Here is a 26,985-nt window from a genome sequence, read left to right on the forward strand (position 1 = left end):
GTCAGGGCCTCTGGGGGCTCATGGCAGAGCCCCCCATGCAGTGTGGGGCAGTGGGAATTGCCCCCCTGCCTGGCAGCAACCAGTGAGTGGGGGATTTTTTTTTTTTTTTTTAAAGACCTGGGGCTGGGTGGGGCAGCCATTGATGGCGCTGGGAGAGTGGGCGGGGGATGGGGCCAATTCGGCAGCGGCCGAATCTCCAAATCAGATTTGGCCGAATCAGTTCGGGACAGTGATTTGAATCACCAAATTGAACTGCTGTACTCTGAATCGGCCAAATCTGAAGCGAATACTAGCCACTTCGCACAGGCCTACTAAAAACACATGCCAGATCTTAATGCAACTGGGTTACATGCAAGCATAGGGGTATGCTAGCAGATGCACACAAACGCAAAAACTGACATTATCATGTAGCTGAGAGCTATGGTACACACATTTACTGGCAAGACCATGGTGATCAGAAGTGTCATGAGGTCAATCTCTAGCGAGCAAAAGTACCTAGCGAGGCTGCAATTATTCTGGCAAAGCTATGATTTTCCTAGTGTATCGGCCGGGCTGAGCCGACTCGAGGTGATTCAGAAATTACCCGTTTGTCAGGGCGGGCTGGTGAATGGAGAGGCAGACGAGGTTTAATGGTTGTAAAAAACTTTACTTACATTGTGGGTGGCTGTGACGGAAACGGTTCGGTCGTCTGGACAACAATGTGAGTTGCTCCAGCTGGCGAGGCCAACGCCAGTAAATCCGTCCGTAACTCAAGCCGGCGGGAAAAGGGTACGTCTGGGACTGCGTTCGGCGACGGGAAGAAGGATCAATAGGTGATCAGTCTATCAATCAGCTAGCTGCAAGTCGGATCTCTTTCGAGGCACTCTGCAGCGTGCTCAAAGCTCTTCGACTTGGGCGGAAGTCGCGCTAGTTTTTAAATAGCCAGCAAGCCAATTACCGGCCTCCACGTGTGAATAATTTAGCACTAGCCAATAGCGGGACACAAATTTACGTCTGAATGGCGGGAACTCTTTGCACCGTGCACTTCTGTGCTGCAAAGGGAAAATGCATCCTGCAAAGACAGCTGCAAATTGGCGGGAACTCTCTCCTGCACGCGGGTTCTCTATGCAGCAAAAACCCTCGCTGTGCAAGAGGCTCTCGTGTGTCAAGAAAATTCCATAGTGCCGAGGCACCAAAATCACTGGGTCGTGACATGCCCCCTTGCCGACGGCACAACTGGAATTTTCGACACATGAGCACATCGTACGGCATCTTTGTTAGAGGATTCACTGACTTGGCAAACCCTTCACAACCAATACATATATATAAGTACATAAACAAATAACTTTAAACACATAACAACAACGGTTGATCATCGTCTGATTGGAGAACATCTGCTTCGGTCCGTCTTCTCCCATAACAGACAATGTCAGTAAACACTTAACAAATGAAAATAGTGTCATAACAAGTCCTGAGCAAATGGGCATTTGCCATCTCAGTGCCTCCCTTACAACCATCACTTTCTGGCTTCGAATGGACTGCAGTCTGGTCTCATAATCAGGTGGTTGTGGATTACCGCTTTTGCTGGGGTCAAACCTGTGAAGAAAACAGAATAACAAGACAAAACAAAACAAGAAAGAATCATAATTGGTTTCACTGTAAGGATACTGGGTGAACGTCGGAACGGCGAGTCATCCAGTTGTGATGAACGATAATAGGAGGACAATCAGGCTTCTCTTCCAATTGGACAGAATAGGTATTGGGATATTGTCCCGCCCGTTGAACTGTCCCTTTGTGAACTGGTGGATGAGACTGATGAGGGTGAGGTATTGAGATCCATACTAACTCTTCAGGTTGGAACTTGGGCTCCCAAGGTGGGGGCTTCTGGACATTAGCTTCGTCCCATAACGGTTTAGCAGTGTTTAGTGAAATAAGGACATCGTGATTAAATTTAGTCCAATTTTTAAACGTCCCTCCTCCTCTAAGGCGAAGCTGCTCCTTGTATAGACCTATGTGTCTCTCCACAACGCCGTTGGACCGCGGGTGGTATGGCAGATGAAGATGCCATGCTACATTGTGAAGACGAGCAAATTTATCCAAGGCATCAGAGTTAAACGGAGGTCCTCCATCAGACAATTTCATGAGGGGGTTGCCAAGTGGCAAACACAGCAGTCAAGGCAGCAATAACAGCAGTGGCATTGCTTTTTCGTAAGAGAATAACCTGCAACTACCTGGTCCCCAAATCAACCACAACTAATCCTTTATTTGGCGGTTTAGACCCTGGGAGGGGTCCCAGTAAATCTACCTGCCAAACTTTTCCTGCCTGAAACTGTGAAGAATCGAAAGCTCCGATCTGATGCTTGGTTTTATGACGCTTTTCTTTAGCACAAGTCTCACAGGCCTGAGCTACCTTTTCCCAATCCTGCCGTGCTCCATATGAGGCTGGATCTGTAATGGTTCGGCACCAACCTTGATGACAAGTCCGTGGTCCTGGGTGACCCCAATTTTCGTGAAGCCACGCGAGAAATGGATTTGCTTCAGAATCAGTGGTAGATGTGACAGGCAAAGCTATGTCGGTCCGGAGTGGATCCTCCAAGAGCTTATCAATTACCTCATGCACTGGATCAGTATCTGGACGATGGGACTTAGTGTGCCTAATCAACGGAAGGCGTACAAATCTAGTTAACGTCCTCCAGATGTCTCGCCAATCATCTAAGTTCTCGGTGGGAAAAGCTATGCCCGTAAGAATTTTATAGATATACTGCGAATCAATCGCTATGATCGGAACTGGGAGTGTATCGTTATGATACATCACACAATGTTCCAGTACCTTCAGGAATCCTAATAATTCACATTTTTGGGACGAATTATCATCTGGGTCGGCTTGGAATATTTCCTTATCGTGACAAGCTTTACAGTAGTATCCATAGCCTCCTTCATGCCGGGAGGTTCCATCTGAGGCCATCCACGCTGGGGCTGAAGTTGCATACAGTGTAGGAACCTTTCCCTCATCTTCTGGGCTTGGATCAGGTACCGTGTCTTCCAACTTCCAACAATGCCAATTATAATGGTGGGTAAGTACTAGCGTATTCCAGGTCTTAGACTCCCCTTGAAAATGTGGGTCGATTCTTCCCGCGTCCAGCAAGGGTAACAATGTGGCACCAGGAGTGCGTAACGTCCCATGCCCCCTTGCTAACAGCTCCACCAGTTGTTTGGCTAGGAGAATCTTTCCTATAGCTCCATATCGATGTTGCGCCGCTTGAAGCGTCTTATGGGCCGTGTATACTAGCTCATCGTGGGGGTTGTGCACGACAGCCCACACGTGGTTGGTGGTGAATCCAAGGGTTACGGTTAGTGACTCACCCATATCGATGGCATGGAGTTGTGTACCTTTAACCGTGGTTAGCAGGTGAAGCAGATTCTGCTGATCCTTTTCCGTCCAAGGTGTGGACTTTCGGGACTTGTCACGAATCTGTCGCTGTAATTTAGTGAGGAGTGCCAAATCGCTGGGTTCAACATAATGTCGATACCAATTTAAATGACCCAAAAGCTGTTGAAAATGCCTCTTAGTGACAGGGTGGAATGTTTTTAGCGGATCAATGCTAGGACCCTCACGCGAGACTCCGTGGCGGATGGAACCGGTGTATCGAGTGCCAAGGAACGTAATGTCGTCTACAGGATGTAGGCTTGACTTTTCCTCATTGATTGTCCATCCCTCACTTTGAAGGTGAGCAACTAGTTGGTTTACTACGCTGGCAACTACAGAGCTATCGCGACCCATGATGGCAATATCATCCACATAACTCCAAATTTTTAATTCTTTTTCTGGGGGAAGAGTGCAAGGCTCAAAAATTCTTCAGGGTGTTATTCATGGCACCAGTGGCTAATGATGGAGCGTTGCGATATCCTTGCGGCCAAACTGTCCACCTGTACATGATGCCATCAATACACATATTTAGTATTCCTTCCGGGTCAGTTATTGGAATGGAAAAGAACATATTTTTTATATCCAATGTGACTCCAACCCACTTACTTTGTTGGAACTGTGCCATCTCAAACATACACTGTGGCAGAGTAGACGGATTAGGTTGTTGAAGTACCTGACACCTTTTGTTGACTTCTCTATAGTCCACAACCAACCGGGATTCATTAGGCTTCCCAGGTTTCGCAACTCCCCATCCTGATGATAGGTAGGTGCTGGCTGTTACAGTCTTAATACAGCCTCGTCGCTCGAGTCACTGCAGAAGGTTAGTAAGGGACTGTTTTAGAGAGTCCTTAGTTGGGATTGGCCGATATCTCCAGGTGGAAGTGTCACGAAGCGTTGGTCGATGCCAGTCCTGCTCTGGGAAATTACAGGTAATGCCTGTAGCACTTGTTCCTTAAGGTCAAGCGCTTTTATCCCCGGGATTCCTAAAATGTTGATGCCCCCTAGAACAGCCTCTAGGGGATATCAGTGATCCTGAACCCAAAACTTGACCTTCGTTGTGACAGCGATAGCGTTAAGCCCTTGTACCTTGATTGTCTTGGTGGTCTTTTGATGAGGTATCGTTAAGGTAATCACATTGGTCTGAGCTCCAGTGTCAAGAAGGAAGGATACCTGTTGTTTGTCATCTGGATCGGTAGGGTTGTAAACAGTGAGTTCAGTGTATGGACGAGAATCAGTAGGATCGGGTTTGAGTTGGGGAAGGCCGCTGGCGGAGCCGACGGCCATTACTCGTTTTTTGACGAATCCTCAAAAATAAATCCCAATGCTTCAGCCATACTGGCCTGGGCCTTGTCTCCCAAAAGTCTCAATTGAGCCTTTGTTAGTCCGGAGTGAGCGAGAAGAAATCCGAACATAGTTCTTTCCTTCAGAGATCTTTCCTTTGAGGTTCTTTCTTTTGGGGTCCTTGGAGGTGACCCCCATGGCTCTCGCCAAGAGGTATAACCTTGACGCCTAGGCCTCAATGTTGCAGCCAGGTACGCTGAAGGTCGATCCCTTGTGTCATTAGAAGCTTCCTCACCTTGCTTCAGAAGTGCCTGCAATCGTGGGAGATGGCCTAAAAGATTTCCCACTGGTTGTCCTGCTATCGGGTTGAAGAAGAGTCGGAGTGTAACAGCATTCGCTCCTCCGTATACCTCCACGCAGGCATCTATAGCTTCCAAGGGCGTTGGAATTGCCCTGGGGTCCGATAGGTGACGATGAGCCCATCTCTCTTTACGCTGGACTGCTGTTAGTCCCATTGGATTTGTTCTTGGGCTCCATGAGAGATACGACACTCCAACTATAGCCAGGAGAAGTTGTTCTGCAGTAGCCTTCTTCGGGCAACCCTCGTGCCAGGTGTGAAATTTGTGGGTTACCTGTCCTACCACAAGCGCCGGGAGCGGGATGGGCCAGTGGGCACTGTCCGTGACCACATTCAAATCAGTAGCGCGCCCTCCGCTCCACGCCGCTTGTTGTGTCAGGGCACTCGCTTCTTCTTTATCCAGAGTGTCCGATCCAAATTCCACTATCAGTCTTCCTAACCATATGGCCAAGGTTTCTTCCGGCCTGATTTTAGAGTCTTTGCAAAGCTCTTGTAACTCTGGTCTGGTGCGTGTACGAGAGATGGTGGTACGCGTGGTACCTTCTTCATCCTCAACATGCTTTGTCACAGCTACCAGGTAAGCTGCGGCATAGAGAGGGTTAAACTCTGTATCTGGGAGCGTTGGGTATATCCCTCCTCCCATTGCCCCCTCCCCGTGGTAAAGAGGCGTGGTTGCAGGGAATGACGTCACCTCAGGAGGTGGAGTCACCAGGGGGATCCCCGCCGGGTCTTCCAAAACTCCGCCCCTCCTTTCCGGGTTCCCCGGGTAGCTCGAGCTTCTTTCGGCGCCATTTTCTGCTAGCAGCATCATGCGGCCGGCACTGTTAAGAAACGCTGCTCCGGAGCCCTTTGCTGTCCGCTCCAGCGACTCCTTACCCGCAGTATGCATCTGAGCCTCCAGATTTGCGTATTCCCTCAGTAGGACCGTTACTGCACGGAACAGCACATTTATCATTTTTCCCTTTTTCCATTTAATTAGACCCTACTTCGGCTTGTGACGGCCCTTAGTTTCCAAATCCTCCCGTAGCTGAACGAGGAGCTCATGGCCGCGCGACTCAGGCACCAAATCTGGACAGTTGAACCAGTCCGCAGGGGTGGGTTCCCCCCCTCCTTTAAATATCGGGTACATTGAGTGAACTCCTGAGCGGGGGTCAGCTTTTCTGCCTTCCGCGCTTTCACCCCAGCTAGGGATATGGTTGATGTTTCCTCCGGGGGCCGATAATAAACCCGGTCGCTCCCCATTATGCATCCGAACTCCCCAAGGGATAGCTTTCTTCTCCATTCTTTCACTAAGGCCTCTTCTCTTTTTACGGAGAAGTAACCATCAATACTTCTTTCCTCCCCTTTTACCGCCTGGTGGTAAGCGATATGTGCCCATAGATCGTTAGCATTCTCTACGTGGCGGTTCCCGGTGTGCCAGGGGCAGCACCCAATTAAGTTCTTCTCCATCACTGTGCCCTTTAATCCCATCCTTGTCGCCATGTCTCGGCCGGGCTGAGCCGACTCGAGGTGATTCAGAAATTACTTGTTCGTCAGGGCGGGCTGGTGAATGGAGAGGCAGACGAGGTTTAATGGTTGTAAAAAACTTTACTTACGTCGCGGGTGGCTGCGACGGAAACAGTTCGGTCGTCTGGACAACAATGTGAGTTGCCCCAGCTGGCGAGGCCAACGCCAGTAAATCCGTCCGTAACTCAAGCCGGCGGGAAAAGGGTACGTCTGGGACTGTGTTCAGCGATGGGAAGAGGGATCGATAGGTGATCAGTCTATCGATCAGCTAGCCGCAAGTCGGATCTCTTTCGAGGCACTCTGCAGTGTGCTCAAAGCTCTTCGACTTGGGCGGAAGTTGCGCTAGTTTTTAAACGGCCAGCAAGCCAATTACCGGCCGCCACGTGTGAATAATTTAGCACTAGCCAATAGCGGGACACAAATTTACGTCTGAATGGCGGGAACTCTTTGCACCGTGCACTTCTGTGCTGCAAAGGGAAAATGCATCCTGCAAAGACAGCTGCAAATTGGCAGGAACTCTCTCCTGCACGCGGGTTCTCTATGCAGCAAAAACCCTCGCTGTGCAAGAGGCTCTCGTGTGTCAAAAAAATTCCATAGTGCTGAGGCACCAAAATCACTGGGTCGTGACACCTAGTATGATTAATTTTGCTTGAGGGGCTGGATTAAGGCATCGGACACAAGAGGAACGTCAGAAGGACAAGATATTACATATTTATCCTTCAGACTAATTTAGATAAGTGCAGATGAACATGTTCTACAAAAGCAAATTTATCTTGTTTTGTGTTGCTGAGTTGCAACAATCTGATGATGAAGATCTACATAATCTATTTCCTGTCATTTTTCTTTAAAAAAGTCTTTACTAGTTTTCAGAATAACATGCAAAATAAGTTGCCATTTGAATGCCAGGGGCAGTTCAGAAAGCTCACAGTGAAGTGAAATGCTAGAAACACTTGAGGAAATCCTCATGAAGTTTCCCAGGACCCTCACATCCCTCTCATGAAATGCATCTGAGAATGGACAAAGGAAGCGGTAAAGTTATGTTTTTTTTTACATAGGCTATTATTTTTAAGCAGCTATACAGTAGGATTTTCCCTTTTAACCTGAAGCAGGACACATCTGAAGAGTTCTGCATCTTCCTACAAATCCCAAATCTTAATAACTGCTTTTTTATTTGGAACAAGTTCTGATTTAGTGATAGTCACATCTCACATTATCATTAATCCAGGCACTTGTTCTTCTTTCTTGTTGATCTGTTTTTGAACTCACTTCTGGAGGAAAAAAAAAAAAAAAAGAAATGTCAAGAACCATTTCAATAGCCATAATAACCTGTTGCTAACTGAAGGGATAGGTTAGTCAGGGGGACAGTACTTTCATGTCGGGACAACCCAAGTTCATGGGGTTTCAATAAGTAACATATTCGCACTGAATATTAAAATACTCGTGACAGATTAGATACACAAAACACTCAATGATCGCATCCGTATGTGCAGGCATGTGTGGTATGCGGTGCCATAAACCGCATGCCTGGCACATGAAAACGTGTAGGGGCAAAATTTGCTACTGGGAAATCCCAGCAGCAAAAAAAAATGGTAGGGAAAAAAGTAATACAGGGCACATCACAGGACCAGGCGCCAGCAGACACAGAGGCTTGGTCCTCCCAGGAGACACTCTGGCTGCTAACCAGAGTGTCTCTACCACTTTAGCTGTCCCCCAACGCCTCCAGACAAGTGGGGAAAGGGCAGTTTCTCTGAAGCAGGGCAATTTGCCCCATAACAAACCACACGTGCAGGGGTATGCATTGTGGCAAAAAGTAGCACTACATATTTGTGCCACTACTATTTTTGCTGCTGAATGTGCATGCCCCTGCATGTGGGGATGTGCCCAATGTCTTCATCAGAAGTGAGATTTTTAATTTTTGTCACAGAAGTGCCTTTGCTCTCGGGACCAAGAGGTCATTATCCAGGATATAACTGTGAAGAAAAACAGGAGAGATTACTCAGTAGAAGGAAAGAGCACGTCAGGAGCAATCCACCGAGAATGGTCTCAACCGTGACAGGGAAGGAGGAATATCGAGTTCACGGACTTACCTGCTAGCAAAGGGAAACCCAACCAGCTACTGAGATTCAGGGGTTAATCAGATTTGACAGCATTTTTAAGACAACCTATATACCACAATGTTTCTCTTTAAATTAGTCAGGGAAAAAATCCCCAATATGAAAGACTTTTTTCTGAATGTGAAGAAAAGCCATATTTTTATTAGCCAAAATGATTCGCCATAAGAACTTTTAATGCCACTTAGTTTTTGTTAAATTGGCAGTGAACAAAAAACTCACTGTGCCCCCCGAGAGAGCACAGCATCAGTACAACAGTCTAGTAAAACCATATTAGGCGTGGAGAAAATACAGAAAAATAAGCTCGTGAAGCTACCCAGTTTGCATGAAACAGAGGTACCTCAACCCACTTGAGTCTTTTCAGTGTATTATTTGATTATTTAGCACAGTTGTTTTTCCTATTTGGAAACAGATCTATTTCTAGGTAAGAATTATAAGTTACCGCTCTCCTTTTCCCTCCAGAAAGGGAGATGGGGAGAAGAGAGACATCTGATCCTCAATATATCTTTACTACTATTCATGTGAATAGACTCTTTCAATCTGATTATTTTATAGATTTTTCATTTGATCAGGCATTTTTTAAGACGAAGCTCCAAGTCACTTTATTTAGCCAAATTTAAGAGATTACAAAAACGTCGTTGAATGATTTAGGTTGCTGTGAAGATTTTTAGTCAGCGTGTGATTTATGTAAAATCAAGCATGGCTGTAAGAATTAGGCAGACGTGATTACATACAGACCAGCAATTAATCTTCTAACTTAATCAGACAAGGAGTGAAAAACGTCACTTACCAGAATCCCACTGGGCATTTAACAGCACCAATTTGTGCTGAAGTAGGAAGCGTTGTCTAGGGTATAAATTAAGGACTGTAAAATCCTTGTACCAGATCTGAACTTGTACTAGATCTGAGAATATTTATTTCCAAGTGTCTGGAATCTCAGAGCCTGACAGTTTTTACGCAATTTAAAACACTAATTATGTATCTTGCTGTAGATTTAATTAAGGTTCTTGTCCATTTTTATGTTAAAATTCACTCTCACTTCTAACCTCTTGTGTGCCTTGCTGCAAGCCTCTTTACTCAGATTAGTGGGGAAAAGTACAGAAGAGAAAGGCTTTAGTGAAGATTGGTTCTGCTGTGCCTTTGTTTTATATTCATGACTATATTTTTTTTCCTCATTTTTATGCCTTAGGAAACCACTTGTGCACTCCACAATATGAGGTCTCAGCACTTACTGACAGTTCCTGCCCCAAAGCACTTAAAATGCAAACAGGACAGAGGCAGCGGCAGAACAGCCTGATGGCACCAAACAGCAGGTTAGCACCAGGGTTTTGGTGCAGGGGGAAGGGGGGGGAATGATGGCTGGGTTTACTTAAGACAGGAAAAGCTAAATGAGAAGGGAAGAGACACAGAGTGAGGGGATAGGACAGGGTAGAATAGGGCTACAGGGGCAAAGGTGGCATGTGTCGGGGCCGAGAGGCTGTGGCCAGCAGCCCGGGCACGTGGGCTGGGGAAGTCGGCACGGCGGACTAGAATTAGGTACGGACGCGTAGAGGTTGATTAAAGATTATTTTACTTACACCGTAGATGGTCGCGGTGCAGGCAGGAAAACTTGCTTGGTTACAGTTGTAGACAGAAGAAAAGAAGAAAACTCGAACGACGAGAGCTCCCTAAACCGATACGAGAGTCCGTGCTGTGACTCTCAACGAGCGCGCAGGGCAGGGGTACATCAGGGATCGTCCGGCGACGGGGAGAGAGTCTTGATGGCTGATCAAACCATCATTCGGTCCGAGATATACGTAGAAATCCACGAGATAATCGTGGACTCCTTGCCGGAATTCTCTCGGATTTCTCCCGGAATCGAGGTTCTCAGGATCCTCCTGATATTCTCAGAGATCTCCGACTTGGGCGGAAACTGCACAAGCCTCTTATACGGCTAGCAAGCCAATTGCTAGCTGCCACGTGGGAATAATTTAGAAACAGCCAATAATGGGGAACAAATTTACATACGGGTGGCGGGAACTCCTTTGCACCGGGGTTTTCTCTCTGCAGCTGAGAATTGCACCGTGCAAAGAAAGCTCCATGTGGCAGGAAATAATTCTGCAGTGCCGAAGCACATACACAATCATTGGGTCATGACAGCATGAACTGAGGTTATGAGCAAAAAGCACTGGCCAGGGAAAATCCATCCAAACCACAGGAAGCTTATGCCCAGAGCCCTCTGCTTTGGCTGCTTCTGCTCCTGCTGCCTGAACTCTGCAGATGCTTTTGCTCTGGAGCTCTCCCTCCAGGCCAGGTTGTTGAGGAAGAGAGGCACTGAGTGGACCCTAGTGACCCCGAGTTTGGGAGACTCCTAAAGCCTTGTTCTGGGCCCCTGGAGTACTGGGAAGAGGACAGGGAGAAGTCCGGATTGGGCAACATTTGACCCCTTTCCTCTTCCCAACCAGTGATTCAATGTCTGCTTTGGAGGTTTCTGCTCCTGACAATGAGTGGGGTGGCGTTGCAGACATCCTGGAGGGCAGGGCTAGAATCTAGAAAGACTTGGATACACCTGAGAAATGATCTGCAATTATCTGATGAGATTCAACAAGGACAAACACGAAGTCTTGTATTTGAGACAGAATAATTGCATGCAGATAGATGGGGGAATGGCTGGTTAGGTTACAGTACTGCAGGCAAGGACCTGAGTGTTGCAGTGGACTACAGGCGTTTATAGACATGCTCTGGGAGGTGGGGCACTTTAATTTGTGAGCTGTGCTAATTAAAAGCCCCTGAGTGTCACATGTACCTGTGTCCCCACACTGGAAAATGGTAGCAGGGCACTTTGAACTAAAACTCATCAAACCAGCCTTAATTCAAAGTGCCCTGCTGTCACTTTTCAGCGTGGAGAAGCTGATCCACATGACACTGGAAGCTGCTGGAGCACATTAACTTCCGCACTCCAGCAGACTCAATTAATCCAACGCGCTGGATTTACAGCATGTTGGAGCAGCCTCGCTGCACATCTATAGGAACCCTATAAGCTTAATATGAGCCAACAGTGTGCTTTTGTGCGAAAAAGCCAAAAGTTCACTGGGTTACATTAACAGCAGCGTTGCTTGCAAATCAAAAGAAGCGATTCTTCCACTCTATTTGGAACTGGTGGGCCCTTACCTGGCATACTGTGTCCACTTTTGGACAACAAAGTGGATAGATTGAAAATAGTTCAGTAGAGAGCAACAAAAATGATTCCTGAAAGCAGAAAATGAAGATGTATAAGGAAAAAACTGAAAGAACTAGGGTTATTTAGTCTGGAGAAAAGACTGAGGGGGGATTTAATAACAGTCTTCAAATACCTTAAGGGTTATTTCATTGGCTGTAGGGAACAGAACGTGGAGCAATAGCCTCAAACTGCAGCAGAGGAAATTTAGGTTGGAGATTAGGAAGAACTTTCTGACTATAAGGGTGGTCAAATATTGAAACAAGCTGCCTACAGAAAGTGTAGCAACTCCATCCCTGGAAATGTCCAAGAGCAGGTTAGACAAGATACCTGGCTGGGACAGTTTAGTCAGGGACAGTCTTGTCTTAAGCAGGACCTGGATTAGATGACCTTACGAGGTCCTTTTCAGCCCTACTATCCTATGATCCTACTAGCAAGACTACTTTAAAAGGCCAAACTCGGGAGTTTTCACCCAAGAGTGGCTCATACTACTCAAATACGGGGAAGCATTGCCCCATGTATGTGTGTCTTTCATTTTAACAATAGGACCAAGCAAAGATACTTGGTACAACTTCCCCACTCCTGTCCTCAAAAATACTGTATTCATAAGGTAAACATGCTATGAAACTAAAGAGACATATGTCTAATACAACCGGCCTTGCTATTTGTTTTAACAGCCTGCAGCAATTACAACCAATGCTTTTATGCAGCTCTCATTCCCAAAGCACTCTGCAGACTGTGCACACTATATTATGCAGTCCTGACAGCAGCCTGTGCAGCCACAACTCCACAAGGGGCAGTTTACCAGTACACTACCCCTGCAAAGTCCACTCAGCTCTACCAGCAAAGTTGTATCCTATACCAGTTTATGAAAGCTGCTTTCCTGAGCAAAAAACACGTGCAATATTTATGAACAGTTACTTCAGTAAGGATCTACTTTTAATGCTGGGATGAGGGGATAAGAGAAAGAGTTGTATGGGACATTCTGTACTATTCTCCATCTTCTTATTTCAAATTATCTCCATTCTAGGAAATTTCAGTCCTTTATTTCTTTTCACTTTGGAGACCACAAGGGAAGACTTTGTGGAACAGGAGCAGCTTGAGAAACACTTTCTTATAGGAAAAAAACTGTCTTGTGGATCACTTATACAGCCAATCCTAGGGCAATTTAAGTTACAGAGAAAAAAGCTGGGGAGAAAAAATGTAATTCTCAGTTGGAATTTATCCAGGATACTGGTGTTTTCTTTTCTACTATGGAGATCTAGATTTAAATGAATACATGTGGTCAAGACCTTAGTTTAACTTTTTTTTTGGAAAGACAGCATCTCCTGAAGCACAACATACTTAAGGTTCAGAGTGAAAAGTGTTACCTACTAAATCACTAAGACAACCTTATGCAGCATCTGGGTTTCCTTAGTTGTCCCTGATTCAAGCACTGACTATTTCCAGCCTTTCCTAGTTTATATAATATGGCCAGATCAGAGCCTGAGGTAAATTGGCAGCAGGCAACTAATCCCAAAGTTTTTTGTTTTTTTTTTTTTCTTTTAATAAATAAATGAGTGCACACATGGTTGCAAGACCCACCTCCAAGTCAATGCTGGGTCAATGAGTCTCACAAATGGTTTTATGTTTGATGTCTCTGAAGATATAGGACATCACTGTACAGAAACTTCTCTGTCTCAAATGGAACAGGAGAAAGAATGGCGTTTTCTACAAGACTCAGGTCCTTCAAAGAAGTTAAAGTTAAAACTTGTCTGTGCTATTTTTTTTAATCACCTTGTATTTCCCTACCTGACCGTTTATCCTGTCCATCTGTTCCATCATATCTCTTGGAAGCTTTTTGGGGCAGAGGCTGTTTCTCATATTTATGTACGGCCCCTATAAGAGCTGGTGGTCTAGGTGTTATAAAAATACAGTGTTAAATATAACAAAAAAATAATAATATAAAATACCTACCACATTAGGTCATCCAGCCAATCTCTACTATCCCAGCTCTGCGGCACATTTTCCTATCTCATGCACATAGTTATGGAGCTTCTGTCAGGAACGTGTTCCTGACACAAAGTCGCACATAGTTTTTCCTGGCATGCAACTTAATTCCATCCCATTTCTCTCGTGCCACCCTACATAACTATTATCCAGACTCGGTGCCAGCAATCTATAAACATATTGGGGTGTAATGTCCCCTCTATCACTGCCTTTTCCCCAGGTTATCTTAAACAGTACTCTGCTGAGCTCCCAATTTTCATGAACTTTGTAGCATGTGATTGGAACAACAGAACAGGAAAAAGCAAATGATTCCACCACAGATTAGTCACCTGGCAGAAGAGGACCCATAGTACTGGGCCAGCCCCACAGTTTGCTTGGTGATGCATAGTAGGAAAAAATAGCACCTGTCCAGAGACTTCACAAGTGTGAACTGTGGTCACACTGGAATGGATCTGGGGATGGCAGCCAAGTCTGGCTCTGCACACAAGTGCTTTACAATCATCCCCAGATGTGCAGCCAGCACTGAGCCCTTGCTGTGCTCTTGCATGATGCTGCAGGCAGGGGATGCTGAATCCTGGGGCAAAAGGACAGCACACCCAGGATTACTGCTGCACTGCATTGGAGCATCCTCCAGCAGCCAGAGCAGGATCCAAGGCTCTCACTGCCCCCATCCCCACTGTCATGGGTAGGGTCCAGGCAGATGGAGCAGACAGACATATTGGCAGGGGAGGCTGAATGCAGAGCAGTTCCACACACCCACCACTCCCATTGCTGAGACATGGCCTGGGAGCGCAAAGCAAGCCAGGTGGCTGTACGGAGCCTTGTAGCAGCCATCAGGTGCCTCACCTGGCACCCCGCTTACCTGGAAGACACTCATGGGCTCTGTTCACCTGCAAACATCTCCCTCCTGCCCTGCCCTCTGTGTGTAGTGAACAGAGGGATTTTAAGATGAATTGTCCTTATGCCAACTTAGTGCTTTGCCCAAAGGGATTTCTTAGTTTCACAGCCCCAGCTTGTTGATCTGCCACATTCCAATGGCTCATTTTCACACTCTCCATACATTTTAAAGCAAGAAGGGACCATCAGATCAGCTCCTCTGATCAATAATCTGGGCCAAAGTATTTAATTCCATTTCCCCTGCATCCAGCCTGGGAAACTGAGTTCAGGAAGGCATCCCTCCAAAACCAGCGCCCTGTCTGAATTCCAAGACCTCACAAGATGGAGACTCCACTACTGGCTGTTGGTTGTAGGGCTTCACCGCTCTCCCTGGTAAAATTTTGCCTCATTCAAATGTGATCATTTTCCTGGTTTTAAAACCCAACTACTAAGTCTGATTTACAAGCCATTTTCTGCTAGTGCCCAGAAAGGCACTAACGCTGTAATCAAATTACAAATCTTGATCCATCTTTTTTCCCCTGATATTTAAATTATGCACCTTACCTCTTGCTCTGAACCCTAGTCTCATTTATTTTTCTGTCACTAAAATCACTGCAAACCTCCAGTAGCTTTCTGCTACACCGGAGGTGGCCAACCTGTGGCACGGCCAGTCTCTGTGTGTGGTATGGGCAGTCTGTGTGTGTGCCATGCAGCATACTGGGGAGGGGACACAGTGGCAGATAGAGTAGGGAGTAGGGAGCAGAAAGCAGAGCATCAGATCAGGCAAGGAGCACAGGGCAGGAAGCAGAAAGCAGAGCAGCAGATCAGGTAGGCCAGGGAGAAAGGGACTGGAATGCGACTGGGGGGAGCTGGGCTCATTTGTGGAACATCTGCCAAAAAGGCTGCCTCCATTCTGCTGCACTATCTAGAATTACAACGGCTTTTCCCTAAGGCAGCCACTATGGTTTCAGGTATACATGTGAAAAACCACAGACCAACCAGCTACATGGCCCTAACAGTAGATTCACAATTGATCATTTTACTATCGCACACAGTAGCCATGCTATAATAAAATGATTGCATGGAAAAATTAAGCATGTTTTGGTGGTGGACTAGTTTTCAACCAATGATTTAACTGCATTTCTACTTATTATCAATTAATCTAGCTTGCAGACTATTATAGATGGAAAAAATAATTATTTGCTGTATGAACTGTTTGTATTTGGCCATGCAAATACCAAAGCCTGGATGCTTCCAATAAAGAACTGCTTAAAAGTGTGCTTCAAAGCATAAAAATCATTATGGGTTAAAAATTATGCTGCATGCACCAGTGTGGGATGGTGCTCCAGGCTCACTCTTCCCCTGCTGCTTCAGCTCCAGAGGAAAAGAGAGCAGTACAGTGATATGGGATCATTGGGTGGGGGGAGAAGTATCAGATATTTGCGGTAAGAGAGGTAATCAGATATTTGGGGGAGACAGAAGAGGTTTCAGTCTTGTCCTTCATAACCTCCGCATCTCTCCTTCAAAAGATAACCCCACTTAGGTCCCCACAAACACTCTCCAGATCAGTCCGCAGAAGCCCCAGACAATGGCTATGCCAAAATAAAAAGGGAAATTACTGGAACTGAGTTAAGGTTATTTAGATCATCCATACACTCTAGCTCAGCCAGTACAGTCAGGGAAGCTCCCTCTCTGATAAGGAGTGTCCTTAAGGCTGTTGCACAAGTCCAGCTCCAGATGACAGTGACAAATCTCACTGCCTCCACTGAACTGGATCAGCTGCTAAGGACCTAGCTAATTGCAAAGATCGTGGACCAGGTCCTCAGGGAATCTGTTCTGAAGCACCAAGAGGAGAACACGGTGATCAGGAACAGCCAGCATGGATTCACCAAAAGCAAGTCATGTCTAATCAATCTGATTTCATAGATATTAGGGTTGGAAGAGACCTCAGTAGACCATCGAGTCTGACCCCCTGCCCCAGGCGGGAAAGAGCACTGGGGTCAGATGACCCCAGCCAGGTGCTTGTCCAGTCTTCTCATAAAGACCTCCAAGGCAGGGGCGAGCACCACCTCCCTTGGAAACCCATTCCAGATTCTGGCAACCCTTACTGTAAAGAAGTTCTTCCGAATGTCCAATCTAAATCTGCTGTCAGTTTGTGGCTACTCTCTGGGTGTGTCCCATTAGCCAATTTGCCACCCACCTGACCATGTAATTATCTGTCACTGCTGCTCAGTTTATCTATGCGAATAGGATAAGATACCATATTGAAGGCCTTCTTAAAATCCAGGTAGATGACATCTACCTCATCCCCTACATCTAAGCATGTTGTGACCTGGTCATAAAAAGAAACAAGATTAGTGAGGCAGGATCTACCTGCTAGGAACCTATGCTGGTTGCCCTTCAGCATTATTTTTCTTGCTGAACTCCTACAAATGTGATCCTTAATAATTGTTTCAAATGTTTTCCCAAGGATAGAGGTCAGGCTAACTAGTCTATAGTTCTCTGGATCCTCCTTACTCCCCTTCTTGAAGATAGGGACCACACTGGCCCTTTTCCAATCCTCTGGGACCTGACCTGAGCACCATGAGTGCTCGAACAACTTTGCCAGTGGCTCTGCTGTGACACTGGCCAATTCCTTCAGCACCCTTGAATGAACATCATCTGGGTCTGCTGTCTTAAACACATCCAGCCCCTCCAAATGTCCCTTCACTAAGTCAGCACTAACAGCTGGTGGGCCGATTTCCCTCCTGTGCTCGTCTATAATCCAATTGGGAGATTTGCCCTGATCCATGTTCGGGAATACGGAAGCAAAAAACTCATTGAAGAGCTCAGCTTTGTCCCTCTTATCTGTCACTAATTGCCCTAGTCTGCCCTGTAGGGATCCTATTTTACCCTACGTCTTCTTTTTTGCTCCCTATATACCTGTAGAAGGACTTTGTGTTGTCTTTAATTTTTGTCGCCAGCCTAAGTTCCATTGCAGCTTTGGCCTTTCTAATCGACTCCCTGGAAGTGCAGGCCAAGTAGGTATACTCCTCCTTGGTAGCTATACCCTGCTTCCACAGCCTGTATGCCTCCCCTAGGCTTTCCTGGATTTCCCTGTTCAATGAAGAGGGTTTTTTGGCCCCTTTGCCCTCTTTCATGGGATTGTCTCTTTCTGCACCCAAAGGATTGCTCCCTTTAGGAATGACCACCCTTCCTGGACTGCCATCTCACCAGTGCTCCTGATCATCAGTGCCTCGCTAACTAATCTCTTGAGCATACTGAAGTTGGCCTTTCTGAAGTCTAAGCACTTCTGCCCTACTGGTTGTCTTTCCCACCCTTCACCAGATAAGGTGGCAGGGGTGGGGTGAGAGCAAGTTATAAACCTTGACTTTAGCATAGCTTCTGACACCATCTGAACAATGTTATGGGAGCACCTGCATCCTCCAACATATTTGCAGTTCTCGGTTTTGTGTCATCTGCAAACTTGCTAAAGAAGTTTTCTATGCCAAATTGTTAATAAACACACTCAATAGCACAGGGCCAAGGATAGACCCCTGTGGGACTCCACTTGAAACCTCCTGCCACTCTGACATGAACCCACTAATAATTACTCTTTACTTGCAGCTGTTGAGCCAGTTACCTATGCATCTTGTAGTAGTTTTACCTAGCCAACATTTCTCCAATTTGTTTGTAAGAAGGTTGTGCCATCAAAAGCCTTGCTGAAGTTGATACACTCTATTTGAGTAGTCCCTTCTTCCACCCAAATAATTACTTGTCAAAGAAGATCAGGTTTGTTTGACATTATTTGTTTTTCATAAATCCATGCTGGCTGCTTGTGAACAGCCTTTTCGCCAGCAGATGCTTGCAAACAGCCTTCCTTAGGATATGTTTCAGTAACTTCCCAGTTCCCTGGGTCCTCCTTTTGACCAAAGAGAGCCACTGTGGTAACACTTTTCCAGTCCTCTGGTACCTGGCCCATCTCCCACGACTTCATGAAAATCATTGCCAAGGGCTCCAAGATCTCCTCTGCCAGTTCCCCCAGGACGCTGGAATGAAGTTCATCTGGCCCCGCTGACTTGAATTCATTCAGACCCAACACAAGCTCTCTGACAATCTCTTTTATTACCACCTCCCTCAGCATACCCTCTTCCTTATCTAAATAGTCCTTATTAGGTATCTGGCTGCAGCTTAATTTTTTGGGGAAGACTGAGGCAAAATAGCTGTTGAGTAGATCCACCTTAATTGCATCTTTGGTTATGAGTTTCCTCTGGCTTCTTAACAGAAGACCCACAGCTTCCTTGGTCCTTCTTTTCTGGCCAACATACTTATAGAACCTCTTCTCATTCTCCTTAACCTCCTTTGCCAGGTGCAGCTCATTCTTTAAGCTGGATAGACTGGAGAAATGGTCCAAATCAATCTGATAAGATTCAAAAAGAACAAGTCCAAAGTCCTGCACTTGGGATAGAATAGCTGCATGCTCAAATATAGACTGGGAAATGACTGGTTAGGCTGCAGTACTGTAGAAAAGGACCGGGAGGTGACAGTAATCCATAAATTTATTATGAGCCAACAGTGTGCTCTTGCTGCAAAAAGGCATACTGGGTTATATTAATAGGTGTGTCATGAAAATCAAAGGAAACAATTCTTCCATTCTATTTGGCACTGGTGAGACTTTACCTGGAGCATTGTGTCCAGTTTTGGGCCCCACACTTCATGAAGGATGTTGACGGATTGGAGAGACTCCAGCAAAGAGCAGCAACAATAATTAGAGGCCTGTAAAGCAAGACTTATGTGGAAAGCCTGAAAGAGCTAGGTTTATTTATTCTAGAGAAGACTGAAGGTGGATTTGATAACAGTCTTCAAATACCTGAAGGGCAAATACAGATAAGAGGGAGATGGGCTTTTCTCTGTGGCCTCAAGATGCATCAGAGAAAAATTTAGGTTGGGGATTAGAAGCAACCTTCTAACTATGGGGTGATCAATCACTGGAACAAGCTACCTAGAGAAACTGCGGCATCTTCATTCTTGGAAAAATTTCAAAAGTGGGTCAGACAGACACTTGGCTGGGATGGCTTAGTCAGGGACAATCCTGCCTTGAGCAGGGGGCTGGATTAAATAACCTCATGAGGTTCCTTCCAACCCTACTTTCCTATGACCTTGTGATATGATGTCCATATTGCTCCAGACAGCTTCCACTGAAATAATGCCTTGCACCAAAATAGCTTCAAACTGTTAATATAATAGTATCATTAACGTGTCCTTTATTCTATCAGAGCCAGTTAAGGGTGGCATGTTAGTGAATTAAACTTAACCAGGCCTCTGCACTGCAAGTTCAGCATATAATTATTGCCATTTAACAATAGGGAAACTGAGCGTGCACGCCTCCAAATGATTTAAATCCCATATCGAGGATGATACAAAGAGAGATGTAAACAATTAGAAGCATGGACACCTCTTACTTGAGGAAGTGTCCCTGTGTTCTGCTACTGGCATAATCATGACTGCATGCTTACAAGCACGAGGGGCAGTCCTCACCAGCAGGGGTGAAGCCCACACCACCACCACACGCAGGCCTCTGTCACTGGGCCTGTAGGAGAATTCCATTAGTCACGCTAAACACTACGGCTGTGCAAAGCTTTGGTCGCCGATTCAATTTGGAGGACATTTGACTCGATTCAGCGGCTGAAACTCCAAATCCGAATTGAACCAAGAACCCCATTAATCTCTCCAAATCAAATCAGAAGCCTCCGATGCGATTCAGAGAGATCTGATGATTCAGCCATAGACACAGCTTTAAATGTTTTTTCTAAATACCTCGAGATACCAGGCGGCTCGTGAATGCTGCGACGCTGGGGCAGATAGAGCGTCCCACAGCAGCACGAGGGTATCCCCCGCACGCTCATCGGTGGACCTGAAAGTGGACCTTAAGTACTTTCAGTCCAACCGCCAAGTGCACAGGGGACCCCCCCCCCCATGTGCTCCTGTGGGACGCTCCATCCACCCCAGCATTGCAGCTTTCATGAGCTGCGCCCAGTACCTCGAGGTATGTAGAAAAAACATATAAAGTTGCATCTATGGCCGAATCGCTGATCCTCCAAATCAGAATCGAATCTTCGGATTCAGCTAAATTGAATAGGGACAGTGAACTGAATCAGCTAATCAAATTGCTGTCCCCCGAATTGGGCCAAATTTGAATCCAAATCAAATACTGCCTGCTTCGCCCACCCCTACTAAACACACTGACACCAACAGCTAAGGGAACTGTGATCGCAAACTAAACCAGCAAAGTATTCTGGGATCACTAAGGATTTATGTGAATTGCATGGGAGGATCTGTTTGGGACACAACGTTATAGGTAATACATAGGCAACTGTCAATCCTTTGGATCACGATGTACGGGATCTAGTCAGGTGCCTGCTGAATCCACTTGCGGTTGACAAGCCCAATTTGAGAGCAACACAGGTTGTTACAAGTTTCACACATCTATGCATTGTCCGAGTTGGAGTCCAAGTTTACAACACGCTGCTTCTTTCTTTCTTGCTTTGTTTCCATTTTCTGGATCCAACTTGCTTCACGTTGAGCTGCCTCCAGTGCCAGATGGTCCCTCCAGACTGGATGGAATTCTGCACGATCCTTCCAGCTTTCTACACTGAAGTTGAATGGCTTCATATAACTTTTGCACATGTCATGATACTGCCATAAAAGACAACCCTGCTTTCTAGAGTTAGCTCAAATTTCATTGTACAAAATATTCTTTGGGATACACTTCTCCCACTCTCCCAACATGGCCAAGCCATTGCAACTTCCTCTGCTTGATAGTGGTTTCTAAGTGTGTCGGTCCTGTGTGCTCCAGTACCTGTTTCGCATTTTGTGGTCCCACTTTATTTTCAGGACACAGCATTATGGTGCAACATAAATGGGATTTTAACCGTATTTCAAAATGCATAAGCTTTTGTAAGCAGCAGCTTACTCTGTCATTTAGCACCTGATGAGATAAGCTGTTGCTTATAAAAACCGATGCATCTCTGAATTAGTTGGGCTAGAAGATGCAATGCTGTCCTGCCTTCTGCCTGGCCTCATACTAACAGCTAACTACTCTTTGCATTCCCAAAGTGTGCTAATCATGGACATGCCAAATAAAAAGAAAAGGACATGTATAAATGCTTGGAATTTTTGGGAACTCAATTAAGGTCCTAGTTAAACCAAAATGTGGAACTGTAATGGGGTTTTGGAGTCCCCTGACGTGGAACTGCTTACAGCACTAGATGTTCACATCACCTGCAATGAATGTATTGGCTACTAGAGTCTTCTGCAACATTGTTTTATTCATTTACTTATTTCCAGTTATACCAACAAAGGGAATTTTTTAGTATGGGGTTGGTCTACAAAGTTTCTCACTGATTTAGAAAATGTTCAATGAAAATGCCAACCAACTCCCAAAAACCCTTTTCCTGTGTTTTGGAATTATTCATTTCTCTTACCTCTGACTGCTCAGTTATGCTTCTTGGATGAGCAGGGCTAAAGCTGGTTCATGCAGTGATTTTCCACCTTTACCATACTATGCCCCGTGATGTCACAACCAAAATAAATTTGGGGACCCTCCTCCCGTCTACCTATCATACAGGTAGTTGTGACTAGTCCAGATCTGTTTGAGAAAGTAAGAGTTAGTATATTTCATAATGCATCCTACATATGTGCAAAGGGATGGATTTGATGACCTTTAATGTCCTTTCTAATATTATGACTGAATGCATTTTACAGGCATTCATCTTTGTAGTCACAAACATAATACTGATTCCAAACACTGCAGTAACCATTGTATACTGTAGTGCTCTGGACTTGCTGTAGGATAAATAGCCCTCTTCAGTAGATACCGGAAGGCCATGGTATATTCAAATTCTTTAAAAATAAGGAAAACTTTTTTTTTTTAATTTTTATAGCACTCTGTATGAAAGAAGGTGACGTGGCTAAGAAATTCTGACCTTTGCATTCTACTCTTATAAACAATATTCATTTGAGTGAATTATTTTCAAATCCTTTTGATAAGCTACACTGCAGTACAAGTCTGAACATTATGAACATTATAAAAAGCACACAAGACAAAAAAATGGAAAAATAAAGAAAGATGAAGGTCAGCATCAGCATTCGATTAGAGTTAATAGCATTTACCAGGGACTGTGACTTTGGTATTTTCTACAGCTATATCTGTCATTTTTCTGGGTTTTATAGAACATTTTTATATAGCTGTTTTGCATTTGGCTTTTAGTTTTAATGTTTTCTGTTCATTAAATCACAAAACTAATAAAAACTAAATGATCAAAATTTCTACAGCAGTGCAGGAACAGTACTAATATACACTGTTATAATTTAATAAGCATCTTGATTGACTATTAAAATACACATTAGGATCAGAACTGTAATTCCAAAGATGAGGCTGTCTGAAAGCTTCATTTACTATGGTAGAGAATAGCAGCTGCTGCTGCAACTCAGCAAGATTAGCTTTTTAAAATCTGCTCCAAGATGACAGATCTAAACTAAACTAAGGACACGTAGGTTCAGACTCCTCACTGTGGAATTCAATTAATTTTGAGGTTTTACCAGCAACTCGGAACAGGGAAGAATAATACTTGTCCAGTTCTGGTGCTTTTAGATGCAAGTGGACATGTCTAGATTTAGCTACCTGTTGGAGTAATGTTATAGCTGTAATGGTCTAGGAATTATGCAAGAGACAAAGTTTTTTGTGGGCATCTCTTATTGGAAACCACACTGTTAGGATAAAGTTAGACCAGCTTTCTTATCCCAACTATGCAGTTTATCCAATAAAGGATGTGACTCACAAAATCCTCGTCTCATAGATTTAGCTACATAAGTAAAGGAAGCCTGAAAGGAAGCCTGGAAACACCAGGTTTTATTATTATTTGAACTTGAGTGGGGGCTGCTAACCCAAGTATGTACCTAAGGCTGCTTGTACATGCCACAGGGGTTTACTTCAGTTTAATTCTCCCTAAATTGAACTGGTGGGTTTTTAAAAACGCGGCTTCAATTTAGGGAGAATTAAACTGAAGTAAACCCCTGTGGCATGTACACAAGGGTTGGGCCCAATCCTTACCTGCCTCTCCGGTGACTGGGGAGGGAGGGGGCAGCTGCTGGCAGGCCAAGCAGTCCCTGAGCTATGGGGGGGGCAGCTGGTGTGCAGCCATGGAGGGAAGCACTGACCCCCTGCCCCCCACACACAGCCGTGGAGGCAAGCACCGGGACCCCACGCAGCTCAGGCAGGCAGGCTCCGGGAAGAGGGAAAGAAAAAAAAAAAATAGGCTCGCCGCTTTTTTTTGTCCCTTCTTCCGTGGAGCCTGCCTGCACAGGCTGCCTGCACAGCCCGTGAGCTGCATGGGGCCTGGTGCTTCCCTCTGTGGCTGCTGCACTTTGTTAGGTAGCAAACTAAAACACCTCGCAGGCGTTTTATTTTGTTACATCCCAAAGTCATTTAATGCGCTATATGCCACCGACAGTGTAAACAGCAGCACCATTAAGTGGTGCAAAAGGGCATTTAAGCTGCTTTAAAGGCCAATTTTGTGGCATGTACAAAGGCCCAAAGATCCCAGGTGGACTCATGCAGATCAGGTTGAAGCCTGTGGTGACAAGGTTTGCTGCTATCAGAAATAAGCTAGCAAGACCGAAATGGGCTGGTGTAAAGCTACAGGGTTGCAATCATATCACTTGATTGTAATACAGACACTCCCTCACCCTCCCCAAAATGATTATTCTTCCCAACCCTCTGGAGGACATTTACAAGCAGTCAAGCAGTTATAAAAGCATTATGCAGTCTATATTCGCATTTCTCACCATCACCCAGGTTCCACTTTCATGGTAACATGGTCAGGATCCTACTAGCTTTCAAGCCCTCCAGGAAGAGAAGGGTAACCAAGACCTGGATTTCTAGCAGAAACAAAAATGAAACAAAGGCAGAAAAAATTGACAAATCATGTTGGACTTCTTTATACAACATAGTAAAACTGAAAAAGGACCATTTTTCCTTTATTCAGGTCATTTTTACTGCAAGCTGGTATAGAGACATTAAAAGAATATACATCACCTCCCCCGCTTTGTTGCTAGTGGCTACTGAATTTCCCATTTTATTGTCAGAGATCTTTTAGCATTCTTGTTTATATTTGATTAAACATTTAAAATTAGTGTCCCCAGAGACATTTAATTATTGAATGTGCTTTATGCAATGGTGTCTACTTATGCAAATGAGATCATCATGTTCCATTTAAATAAATGGCTGCATCTACAAGATTCTTAAAATAAAGTGTTGTTTTTCATTACTTTTTTCTCTATCTAAAAAAATTGGTTTTAAGATCCTTATTTTAAAGAGGTAGACACTTTGAGGATCCTTCCAGGATCTGGTCCTAAATAATCCTCTGTCCTGTGCACAGTGGGGTTTTTTTTGGTTTTTTTTTTAACTTTACTGCCTTCTGGCTTTGAGTTAGAAACTGCATTTAGCAAAACAAAAACATAAGACCCGTGACATTCAAATGACAATGTTCCTTGCAAGATTAGTTGCGACAGCTCTATTATCATCACCTAAGTAATCACCCCCTGGGGCTTTGTGGTGCATTTAGAAGTAATATCCATATCAATTCTGACTAATCATGCACTTTCACCTTAAAGCAACCAGGAAGTGCTTAAGAATATAAAAATCCACGTCTTAAAGACAGCCCAATTGTTTTGTCCACCTTTTCAAAACAAGAGAAGCTTTGTTAGCAGCTGCATCTCAGCAGCTGCAGGAGAAACAATTTCTTGGAAAGGCCACTAAGCAAGATTCTTACAAAAATATTTATTAGTATGACATCTTGATTGTTGAGATTTTCATTCACAACAATGTGAATGAAACGGCCTTCTTCCAAAAACTCTTAACTTTGTGGGTAATTTTATACCCATTAAAGCCATCTTAAGCCAGCATGAAATGTTCCTTTCAGAAATGACTGGCCAAGTAACTAGCATAGCAAGAAACAATACTATTAAACAATGCTCCTGCTCCTATCTATTACAGGCCTGAAATATAACAGCTCTAACAAGCATTTACACAAATAGATTCTTTTTAAGGAGCTCAAAGTGGTCTAGTGACATGCTTGCGAGATAACTAATTGTTAAGTAGATAATAAAAACTGACAAAAACAATTCAGAGTGACTTGTCCAAGATCAGAAAGCAGATTATTAAGAGCCCCGAGCCTCACTGTTTCATCCAGTAAAACATTTTTTTTTTTGGCAAAGCATGAAATGCAAAATGACAGAAGTCACCTCTGATTAAGGTGCCTTCAAAAGATCTGAACTGCAGAACCCAAAATTTCAATATACATCAATGGGATCGTGCTTACCATTTCTATGGACAGGGCCCATCTGTCACTAGTATCTTAATCTGAACATATGAAACTTGAGGATGTGAAACTTGAGACACCTGAAGTCAGGTGCAAGTTTTCTAAAGCAGCCTATTCCTACCACTATTGAAATCAACGGGCATTTTGCCAAAGATGTCAGTGAGAACACCACTGAAACTTTAAGCCACTCCCTGATGAACAAGAAAGGTTCGAACACTAATGATTATAACAAACTTTATTTAAATTATTACTTAAAAAACTTTTTCTTGCTGATGGCCCCTGGACTAATTTCTTAAGAGTTACAGCAATCACATATTTTCTTCCTTCCCAGTCTGAATTTTAGGGAGTTAATCCTAGAGTCTGGTAAACCCATTTGAAGCAGTTCATTGAAACATACTGAGCTCTATGCAGCAAGAAACTGATACGGTGTGCAAGTTTCACTCCTTCTGGAAGGTTATAGAGCACAGCTAAACCAATCAGATCCTCTTGGAACATTCAGTGACAAACGAGGTCCAATTATACCGCTTAATGCTTTGTCAGAGAAGACTTGTAACTTTCAGGTGAAGAGCGTTCCAGATGGGATACTGATCAAGGAAGTCCCACGTAGACATTTTACAGCAGGAGAGAACAGCTGACTTATGGATAAAAAGAACAAAAAAAAAAAAAAAAATAAAAAAAAAAAATCACAAAATCCATTGTTCCAAGTAAAAGGAAGAGACACTTCCAGGCAGTCAATTGACCCACAGGTCTGACATGCAGGCAAGAGATTTATAAAAGGTGGTTACCTTGGACATAACGGCTTAGAAAACCTGCCTGTGGGGCGACAGCAACCATTATCACCACCACCATGATTATTATTAAAAAAATAAAAATAAAAAAAAAAAATAATCAGGAAGGATTTT

At 44.6% G+C, this 26,985-nt stretch overlaps 1 protein-coding gene across 3 annotated transcripts; it reads right to left on the bottom strand.

The window, feature by feature from the left end:
* Positions 1–26,950, bottom strand: LOC132249948 (uncharacterized). Of its 3 annotated transcripts, XM_059725795.1 has the most exons (3): positions 24,549–26,950; positions 22,187–22,350; positions 1–21,354 (listed from the first exon to the last, which is right to left on the bottom strand). In XM_059725795.1, the coding sequence occupies exon 3, from the start codon at positions 3,758–3,760 to the stop codon at positions 2,207–2,209; it is 1,554 nt and encodes a 517-aa protein (XP_059581778.1). In that variant the 5' UTR covers positions 3,761–21,354; positions 22,187–22,350; positions 24,549–26,950; the 3' UTR covers positions 1–2,206. The 3 variants fall into 2 exon arrangements, with proteins under 3 accessions (XP_059581778.1, XP_059581777.1, XP_059581779.1); XM_059725794.1 differs by having other exon boundaries at positions 22,187–26,950.
* Between the last annotated feature and the right edge of the window lie 35 nt (positions 26,951–26,985).

The sequence above is a fragment of the Alligator mississippiensis genome, chromosome 4, assembly GCF_030867095.1.
Source record: "Alligator mississippiensis isolate rAllMis1 chromosome 4, rAllMis1, whole genome shotgun sequence".
Classification (NCBI taxonomy): Eukaryota; Metazoa; Chordata; order Crocodylia; family Alligatoridae; genus Alligator; species Alligator mississippiensis.

What these genes read in the sequence shown, in the direction of transcription:
- LOC132249948 (XM_059725795.1), bottom strand. Translation starts at nt 3,760, where the DNA reads ATGGGTCGCGATAGCTCTGTAGTTGCCAGCGTAGTAAACCAACTAGTT.